The sequence below is a fragment of the Topomyia yanbarensis genome, chromosome 2, assembly GCF_030247195.1.
Source record: "Topomyia yanbarensis strain Yona2022 chromosome 2, ASM3024719v1, whole genome shotgun sequence".
In the NCBI taxonomy this organism is placed as follows: Eukaryota; Metazoa; Arthropoda; class Insecta; order Diptera; family Culicidae; genus Topomyia; species Topomyia yanbarensis.
The window spans coordinates 430,038,992-430,049,934 of record NC_080671.1 but is presented as its reverse complement, the minus strand read 5'-3'; the positions used below and the strand labels follow the sequence as shown (position 1 = coordinate 430,049,934).

General features: G+C 38.0%; 1 protein-coding gene across 1 annotated transcript; it reads left to right on the top strand.

Annotated features, from left to right (window-relative positions):
- Positions 1–5,294: 5,294 nt before the first annotated feature.
- On the top strand, positions 5,295–8,638 carry LOC131685372 (uncharacterized). The gene is made up of 3 exons (XM_058969059.1): positions 5,295–5,490; positions 5,547–6,301; positions 6,360–8,638. Exons 1-3 carry the CDS (start codon positions 5,478–5,480, stop codon positions 7,239–7,241), a joined length of 1,650 nt encoding a protein of 549 aa, XP_058825042.1. The 5' UTR covers positions 5,295–5,477; the 3' UTR covers positions 7,242–8,638.
- Positions 8,639–10,943: the final 2,305 nt, after the last annotated feature.

The following is a 10,943-nucleotide window of genomic DNA, read 5'->3' as shown; positions in this document are numbered from 1 at the left end:
TTAGTACTTTAGCACAATCCGTGCCTCTCTTCATCCACTCTACTTCTACCCACTTAGAGAAACTATCCACTATTAATAAGAATGTGTGTGACGAAAGATGGAAAAAGTCTATATGTATTCTGCTGAAAGGCTTTGTAGTTGGTGTCCATTTAGACTCAATTTTCTGTTTATATACTATGGCCATACTGTTGCAAACATCACAAGCCGACACATACTTTTCTATGTCGGAATTTATTCCAAACCAGTACACTAATTTTCTGGCAAGTTGTTTCATTTTTACCATGCCAGCATGGTTAGCATGTAAGAGTTTTAATGTACAGCCTTGTAACTGCTGCGGTATCACTACTCTGTCTTGGTACAACAGGCACCCGTCAACAATTTCTAAGTCATGCTGATTAGAAAAAACGTTGATAAGGCGGTTGTCTAGTTTATTTGGCCAACCATTTCGCATGTAATTTATTATTTTCTGGAGGAATTCGTCAGTCTTAGTCATGTTAGCAATCGCTGTCGTATCTATGGGGATTTCCTTTCCAAAATTTATACTCCTTATCCTTTCTTCATCCAACTCTTTGGGGATATATTCATTCAACGGAAATCGGGAACAAAAGTCCGCATTCCCCATTTTGGAAGAAGGTCTGTAGTGAATCTCAAAGTCATAAATGGATAATTCCAGAATAAATCTTTGTAGCCTTGTCACATATATCGAGTTTTTACCCGCTTTTCCGAAAATTCCAACTAATGGTTTATGGTCTGTATAAACTAAAAATTTTTTTCCATAAAGAAACTTATGAAATTTCTTTATTGTGCACACTAAAGCAAGGGCTTCTAAATGAATAATGGGATAGTTTTTTTGTGCTGGATTTAAAGAAAACGAAGTAAAGCATATAGGTTTTTCTATACCATCGATGTCGTGTGCTATTACTCCCCCAAGCCCATAGCCTGAGGCATCTGTTACTACGACAATGGGCTTTAATGGGTCGAAAAATTCTAAAATGTTTGCATTTAGCAGTAAATGTTTGCTTTCATGAAATGCTTTATCACAGTTTTCATCCCAAACAAACTTCACATTGTTTTTTAATAAATTGTATAAATGATATAGCTTTGAAGATAGTCTAGGCAGAAACTTATTATAATAGTTAATCAAACCCAAAAACGATTTGAGTTCCGTCACATTTTGTGGTACATTTGCTTTCTGTATAGTTAGTATTTTATCAGGGCATGGTAATAACCCTTTATCGCTAATGATGTGTCCTAAATATGGTAATTTAGACACAAAAAATTTACATTTGTCCCAGTTAACTTTTATATTCACAGCGGATAACTTCTCTAATACTAAATCAAGTTTATGTCTACAATCATCAAGGTTTTTACCCGCTATTAAAACATCATCTAAATAAACGCAAACATTCTCAATTCCATTTAGAACTTGATCCATCACTTGTTGAAATATTGAGGCGCTAGACGAGGCTCCTTGTGGTAGTCTATTATAAGTGTATAATCCCTTTAATGTATTAATAACCATAAATTTTTTTGATCTGTTTGATAAAGACAATTGAGTGTAAGCACCTTGTAAATCTAAAGAGCAAAATACTTTACACCCCGCCAAACCGGCAAACAAATCCTGAGCAGTCGGCAAAGGATATGTATTTGGAATTAATAATTTATTTATAGATACTTTGCAATCGATTACCAATCGTATTTCATTATTTTTCTTCATTACTATAACCACCGGAGAAGCCCATTCGCTTGTTTTCACCGGTGTTATAACTTTTTCTTGTTCTAACTTGTCTAAATATTCAGATACTTTATCCCTAAGTCTGTAGGGTACGTCATAGGCTTTTTTAAAAATAGGGCTCCCATCTTTCAGTACTAGTTCAGCTTCAAACCCCTTGATTGGTTCCGAAAAATTTTGTATAAATACATTACTATACTTTTCTTTAAATATTGTAGCGATCTCATCACTGTTAGTATCAATCAAATTGTTAATTATTTCATTGCTCAGAAAATATTGTCTCCAACCCAAGAAAAAAATATCCAACCAAGTTCTCCCAAACAATGGAATGAATTCATTATCGCAATGCAAAACCAACAGTTTAAGTTGGGCTTGTTTACCTCTGAATTCTACCAAAACATTTGCTTCTCCCTCTATTTTCAATTTATTCCCGTTAACGACAACCAATTTCTTGAAACTTTTCAAAAGCGGCTTATTAAAGCTTGAATAGTATTGATGTTTACTCATTACCGAAACAGACGAACCACAATCTATTTCCATTTGTATCATTTTTTGTTCAATTTTGACGTTTACTATGCAAGGGTTATTTATGTTATTTATATAAGAAAGTTGCATGCATTGTATATCACCTGTATCTCTATCTTCCTCGTCACTCGCCGACTCATTCGCTCGCATCCTGCCGAAAATTTCGCTTAAACCTCCTTGACTAGATCCTGCTTGTTCAAAATCATCAACGAATTTCACCCCGCCGCGCTGCGTATTCTTTAGCTTGAAACACTTTCTTTTTATGTGCCCTTTGACACCACAGTAATCGCAAATCATCTGTGAATAATCAGGCCGCCTCCTGTCCTCGTTTTCATACCACCCTGCTGGCTTGAAACGACTATCTTTATTATAAGGGAATTTGTTTTTATAGACATAACCTAGTCGACTTCTCACATTACTTCTCTGAACTTCATTTCTTTGCTCGTTGGAAAAATTATTATGCCTTCTTGCCGAATCGTATACGTTTTTTAATTTGTTTAAATGAGAGCTGTATTTATTCACATCACTATGAGAAGCGATTCTGTCTTGTTCAACCGGAACGTTTGCTGCGAAACTTTTGGCGTTCGTATCCGCCATCTCCCACGTCGTCAAAAAACGTTCGGTCGCTTCAAGGGATACCATGTTTTCATTAATTAATTTTTTTCGCAACCCATTGTCGCGTACACCCGAAATAATTCTGTCAATAATGGCAGCTTCTTTAAAATTTCCGAAAGAGCAAAATTCAGCTTGGAGCTTTAAAGCTAAAACGAAATCCTCCAAGGATTCATTCGGCTGCTGTGCTCTGTTGTTAAATTTCAGACGTTGTATTAAGTCTGACTCTGTTTTATCAAATCGTGCTCTTAATTTTGAAACAATATCACTAAAAGATGCTGCATTCAAAGTGCTATTGGGATAAATTAATTTTAATTCTGTATAAACAGCTGGTCCAGACAAGGCAATAAAATGAGCCTTTTTGTCATCCTCTGGTACCTTATTAACAATAAAAAAATAATCTAATCTCTCCGCCCATTCCGTAAAGGAACATCCTTTGCGGAAAGGTTCGATTGAGATGCTCATTTGAGCCATTTAAAATCAATAAAATTTAAATATATATGAAACGAATAAAAAATCGACAATATTCCCAAGCATCAAAATTAGAATCGCGATAAATATTTAAAATTGTATTAGAAAAATTGTGGCTCACCTTGATTATGCCCTTTTGTTTTAGGATCAGCCAATTAGCTGCAGCTTCCCTTTTTAAATTTTTTTGTAACCTTTGTTGAGTCCTGCTTTTAAATGCTTTCACCCTTTGGCGGCTTCCGTACTTCGCATGTGTCAGTTGAATCCAAAGCAAACCTTTGTTTTATCTTAAAAGAGAAAGAACACTCTTAGTACCTTTTATATTCAGGTTTTTTTTCTTTGTTAATAAAACAATACGTCTATTAAAACAAAAGAGTTTGAAACCTACGCCTTCAAAGAAAATGGCGTTTTAATTTTATATATTTTTTTTTGTTTCACTTTATTATTTTTAAAATCACTATTTTGGAACCACCCTACTTACAATGTGCACTATGAAAGCCCCAAAATGTGATGCCACTGGCACGATTATATAAAGACCACACTGCTATATAAAGAGAACAAAAGAATGTCCCGCGTGGACAATTTTTATTTCTAAATGCGTTTTTTTTTGTATCTTGGCAATTAAAGCCAATATGAAAACTAACACTTTTTTCCCGTCGCCACTGTAAGTTTACCGATCCCTAGGCTCTGGAAGACACCAGCTTACCTCTACCACTTATCCGGAGTCTCCTCGGTTGAAGATGGCTGATCCAATCCAGGCTGACAAAGGCGGATCGTATGGGAAATTTAGGACTTCGGCTATCGCACTAATAAAAAAACCAAACTGCTTTGCTTCACGTCTCGAATAAGAATAATCAGCTTCTCGCTGACGTTTATTCTATTTACCTTCTGAATGCGTTACTTATCGTTACGCTTTCATGAAACTATTATTACACTGATAAAAATGTTATTTTTCGAAACTGTTATACATAACAGTTAGATGTTGTTTATTATTGAAAATTTAACCCTAAGGGTCATTCTCCTCCGTCCTAGATCAAAACTATATCAAAATATACGCAAGAAACATCAACGTGTGAGGTTGTCCATAAAAAAATCGTGGGTGCTGGGTTGAGTGGTCGCTTAACGAGTAATTACCTCAATAGTGTACTAGCTTTGAAGTGTCTGCATAAATACACCTAGCTGAATAGACCGATATTTTGAATACAACTCTCTTTGAATCCCATTTATAATTAGTAATACGAGAATAACAAAAAATAAAAGTCTACGTAGACTTTTTCAAAGACCTCCCCCCTCCCCCCTCGTAGACAAACGTAGACTTTTGCTAGACGCTAGACCCCCCCCTCCGTCTCTTCTATGAGTCTACGTGGTTTATGAGCGGCCCCTTTGATGATTTCGTTTTATCTGCCATTCTCTTCGTTTTCATGTCGGTGCGAACAGAACGACATTCTCAAATGCGCCGTGTGCATTGAAGCGAAGAACAGAAAAAAATGATAGCTCTCGCATATGCACACGCCTTACTCTTCAGTAGCGTGGGTGTGTGAAATGGGCAGCTGATTAGTTCTATGTGAACTCGTTCGATGGCGTTACTGAACTGAAGACTGAATTTTGTCAAAGTGAACAGGGTCTGGGGGTAGTCATATTTGCGATACACTTTTAGAATGCAAGTGTCTAGTCGTGTCGTTGAAGTCATCCTACATTAGTCCAATGCGTTGGATGTTTATTCAATGAACACTTGACATCCTCAACTGGGCGTTACTGTGAACAGCGTCAACGATTATTGTCGAAAAAAGCAATTAAACGTATTACGAACTAAGCAATTTAGACCGTCATTATGGCACGTGAGAAGCTGGATAGTTTTTACCTCAGTGTATAGCATCTAAAATTTTGCGATATGAGATCTATGGATTTCAGGAGGCTGTAAAAATGCCAGCACCACGATCTAAACGTCAAAAGTCGATTTCCCTACCGCGCGCATGTTTTGTTCCTCACGGTCTTCCGTAAGGGATTCGTTTTTCGCGTGTCCTGTATTTTTTTCTTAGCTGCATAATTTTTCTACTTTCAGAGCTAAATAGTTATTTTTTAATCATAAAAATTAGCTCACGAACCAGTGCACTGAAATTGTTTCAACGATCGATTTACAATGTCGGATGACGGTAAGTTGTATGAACATAGGAATCTACTATCAAAGTGTTTCATTTCTGAATCTTAGATTGTCCACCCCTTTGTGAAATGGAAATGGGTGGTGATTCAAACGGTGAGGAAGAGGAAGCTGATGAGTGGGAGATTGCAGAAGAACAGAACGAACCAGTGCGGTGTCTGTTCTGCGAGCAGATTTCTCCCACTATGACGACCGCCATCCGGCATGCTCGGGAACGGCACGAGTTCGATTTAGCGGAAGTCCGTCGAAGGTTTCATCTGGATGAGTATTCGTACATAAAGATGATCAATTATATTCGTTTGGAAAAACCGGATCCTGCAGTTTTTAAGAGCGAACGCAGTGTGTTCTGGTTGGACGATAAGTACTTGAAACCAGTCGAGAACGAAACCTGGCTAATGTTTGATCTGGACGAGCTGGACGAGATTTTGCTGAATGGGAATGGTACCGGTGGTGATGGTGGTGGAGTTAAGGAAAATGGCAACGATATCGGGGAGACGATTACGTTGACTACGGATCAGTACAGGAAGTTGCATGGAATTATCAACGAATTAACGGCGCAACTGAGGGAGAAGGAGAACTTACTTCAGCATGCCGCCAGTGATATTGAGAAGATGAAGGAGAGTTTTAGAAATCTTTTGGAGCAGCAAAGTGAACAGAATGTTGCTGGGAAGAAAAAATGTTCGAATGACAAAATTGCACAAATTAGGGAGGAATTGAAGCATTGTGTTAGCACCGTGGCTGTAGAGGACGATCAGAGTTATTTTAATACCTATTCGCATTTCGGAATTCACCACGATATGCTTAGCGTAAGTAGTGGGATTGATGTATGTCGGTGGGAAATAAGAGTTAGCGTTTTTCTTTCAGGATTATGTTCGCACGGCCAGCTACCGGGATGCAATCATGAATAACGGAGACATTTTTCGAGAGAAGACCGTACTTGATTTGGGGTGTGGTACTGCTATATTGTCCATGTTTGCCGCTAAGGCAGGCGCGAAGGAGGTAATTTCGGTCGATCAATCGGATATTATCTACCAGGCGATGGATATCGTTCGGCGAAACAAAATCGAAAATATCAAGTTTGTGAAAGGTCGTCTGGAGGATAGTGAACTGCCAGTCGAGAAGTTTGACATAATTGTGTCGGAGTGGATGGGTTACTTTTTGTTGTTCGAAGGAATGATGGATAGTGTAATCTACGCTAGGAAACAATACCTTAAAGAGGGAGGTTTTATTCTACCTAATAGATGTAACTTGAGCTTGGTTGGTTATGGAGACAGAGAACGTCATGACGAGTTTATTGGTTTCTGGAAAAATGTTTACGGGTTTGATATGTCGTGCATGAAGAAGGAGGTGCTACGGGAAGCAACCGTAGAAGTATGCAAACCGGAACATGTCATAACCAATGCGAATATCATCGCTAATTTCGATCTGATGGAGGTAGATGTGGATTGTCCAAACTTCAGCTACAATTTCGAGCTTGTCGTCAAACGAAAATGCAAACTGACTGCCCTGGTCGGTTACTTTGACACGTTTTTCGAACTGCCCGAGCACGTGGAGTTTTCCACCTCGCCGTACACAAAGCCAACGCACTGGAAGCAGACATTATTCTACGTCGAAGAGCCGATAGCGGTAGAGGAGGGTCAGGTCATCAAAGGTAAGTTCATTTGTAGGCGAGATCCAAAAGATGCCCGATCTTTGTTCATCACAATCGAGTACCTCGGGAAGGTGCTTAAGTACGCACTTAATTAGCAGATTGGGATACTCATTCTGCTCAACTAATCGAAGAATAGTTGTTCAACCACATAGCTTTAAACGACCGTATAGCCGGCTAGGAGCTTGATACAGATTTCAATTTACCGATATATGTATAAATCAATGTAGTTTAGTAGTAATCAACACATGGACAGTGGTTGTGAGATATAAAATAAGATCGTGCACGGAAGGCAAAACAATCCGCAAAGCATTGCTTTTGATTAATCCTAGAATGGTAGTTTGCATTTTCTTCCAAACTTTTATAACAATCGACCAAACCTAGTAATGTTTTCAGTAAAGCAGAAACTCACTAGACAATCAGTTTTGGTAGATAAAATGCCACGCATTTCGGAAACTCCTAAAAACATTCAGCTTTTCTAGCGTTTCAGGTTTATAGATACGTAGAAACATATGAAACTATCTACAATCGGGCAATGGTCCCCTGCTTCTTTCATGCGTAGATTTAGGGTAAGTTGAAACCACACACCGAAAAGCTTTAATTTTCAAAAGACTTTCGACTTTTGTACACACAATGTTTGATTCCTTAAAAAAAGGATATTTTTGATACAAAACCAAACAAATTTTATTTACTGTTATAAAACCTAATCAAGGCCGCAAATGTCGCGCTTCCATAGTGAATATTAAAAAAAAAGAAACCTAATCTTCTATGACATATTTATGGTCAAATAACTACTTTAAAATAAAATGTTGAAATATTTAAAGGTAAACGACGAAACACATAATTATTAAAAACTCTAAAATATTACTAACATATCGTATGGATCCAATAAACTTTCTAGTTGCTCTGCTGAAGTAAGTAGGAATAGTCCCGCGTACGTTGCATTTTTACGTTATACGTAGATAGGTGATTTTAAAATCACTAAAGCACACAATAATGAATTAACTCTTGTCAGGAATTGCACGAAATCTTTTTAGTAATTGTCTCCAATTACTAATCAATTAATTTATAGCTAGAGAAGATCCCGAACACCTCAACCTTATAGTCTTATTGTCGAATATTGCACAAGCAACAGTTCTTTTTTTTGGTTTCGAGTACCAATCCAATGCAAATAGGTTAATCTGTTTAACTTGGTTAATGATAAACTATCGGATAAAGACTTGGTGATGGCATTAATAACAAAAAAAATTTTGGCGTTCGTCAGTATGGCTTAATAATACAAATTAATGGGACAAAACTTACACAGTAATGCTGGTTTCGTTTTTGGATTCGAGTTACTTTAATGTTGAAAAATCCATATGAAAATGGCAGTTTCGAATAAATTAACAGCGATACTGATCCAAAGACGATACCAGCTCAAGATTATGTACTTCGACTATTTCCATTCGTATTTGTTGCGACAATGAATAAAGATTGCTTAATGCAACAGTTCAAACTAACATTTTCTAGCCTAATGATGACTCATCTCATGTATTAAAATGTGCCGGGTTGGTTGAGGCACTTTTCGATTGTGAGTTAGTGAATGCCTGAAACACAAAAGTGCCTGAGCCGATGGCAATCATTGGAAATGATCAATCGAAGAAGCGGAATGACTTTAAAATAAGAATATTATATTTATACATTTTATAATTCGTTAACTGCTTCGAGTTGATCAAGATACTACGCTGAAAAGTACTTGGTAATATTTGCATTAGTGAATATATCACATAAGCTGTGTAGGGAGTCAAATAAAGGTTGTCTGACTTATTCACATCTTTAGCGTTTCTGCATTAGAATCGGCAGACAGCCTTAGTTGATTATAGGATTAAGGAATATGCTTAAAGTGATAAATACTGTCTTTCTCGCTTGAGATAGTTGCTATTCGAGTCAGCAGAACTCCTTGAACGATATACGAGTTCCGACGGAAACTGAGGATTCGACGAAACAGATCTCTTCTATCATACGGTCGACTGACGGTGTCGAAATGCGAAAGAAATGAGACACTTACTATCATTGCAATGAAATCTGTAAGTAGTACTAACACACATCTAATTTCAGGAACTGTACGAAATGGCGCTGGGCCTGTGACCTTCGACTGTCATGGTCCATTCTCATTAGTTCGGATGTCTGCATGGCTGGATGGTAAACGATATATCAATTCGCCTGGGTGGGAACCGTCTCTTAGAAATGATAAGCAGTATTAGTCCAGGTATTTCGTCTGTTCAGAACCACGGCACTTAACCAATGCACCGGGCTGACGTCCAAAATTGGAAACACTACTTGTGAACACACTAAACGACTTCTACCTTACGATGTCCCGTAGGTGAAGAAATTCTGTTTGCTGATGAAACCTACTGAAATCGAACCTTGTGTTCAGCTAAGCAGGCGAATGCTAGCAAATGCTCTTTACTCCCTAAGGGGAAAATTGGTTTAAATGGTATGCAGCCCTTTCGAGTCGGTGTGGTTTGTTTGAGTCGAACCAAATGGACATTCGGTTCGAGCAAACCTTATGGGGAATCATGAATAAATATTTATGTCCTTGATAGGCAGAGATTCTTTTTGTGAAACCCTAAAATGGCTTCACTTTTCTAGCTACTCAGCATAATGATAATAGAAAAAATGAGGATTAGCCTGATCCATATAGTAATGAATACGGATACTGACTAGAACAAGCATAATCGAATTCTGTTATAAGATGAAGGTGAAACAGCACAGTTGTAGGGAAAAATATTTGTGAGTAAGGACTAATGCTGCTAGTATGTTTACCATTAATAGTCGATTGATCCAGAAAAACTCTGGAAAGAGAACTGCGGAGACTCCATTTTGGATCGATTGGATTCGCGTTTAACTGTCAAAAAACGAATCCAATCGAACATTGCCTATCCTTATAACATTTGACGTGTTGCCATACAATGCTGGGGCATACGTTGCCAAAAATGCTGTTTTTCTCTCCGCAGTTCTCTTACTAGAGTTTTTCTAGATTGATCCGCTTCGGACCTAGGAGACAAAAAGAAGATTAGGAAGATACAGAAGCGGATTCAATGCGAAATTCTCCAATATAACGTAGGATGATTTTTCATAGAATTGGACAGACTAGATGACGTGACATTATACAGTCGTGATTCGCTGGTTGGACACTTTTTAACTGGACTGAGTATTTCGTCGCCGCCCCTTCCCCCGCCTTGCCCTTACACTTCCCTCCTTCATCACTCCCCTCCCCATGGACCACCCTCACGCCCGCATTTTCTTCATCCACCTCGTATACCGAAATAAGATGAAGGATTTCTGACGCATCCTCCACTTCCACTCTACTAATTCCCCATTCCCTACACGTTCAAACCCATTCCACCAACCTTTCCAAATTATAATCACATGAAGATAACATTGAACTCATGCTTATTAAGCTAATTAAATATTATTCCTTTGCCTTTCTCATATAGAAAGGTTATGCAATTGCTCCAAAAACCGACTTACTAACCGAGGCCCGGAGGGCCGAGTCTCATATAACATTCGACTCAGTTCGCCGAGATCGCAAGATATCTGTGTGTATGTATGTATGTATGTATGTATGTATGTATGTAAGTATGTGTGTGTATGTGCGGATTTGTTAACAAAATGTCCACAACGGTTTCTCGGAGATGGCTGAACCGATTTTTACAAACTAAGATTCAAATGAAAGGTATAATATTCCCATAGGTTGCTATTGAATTTCATTTTCAACCGACATCTTGTTCCGGATGACGAGTTGAAGAGTATGGTTA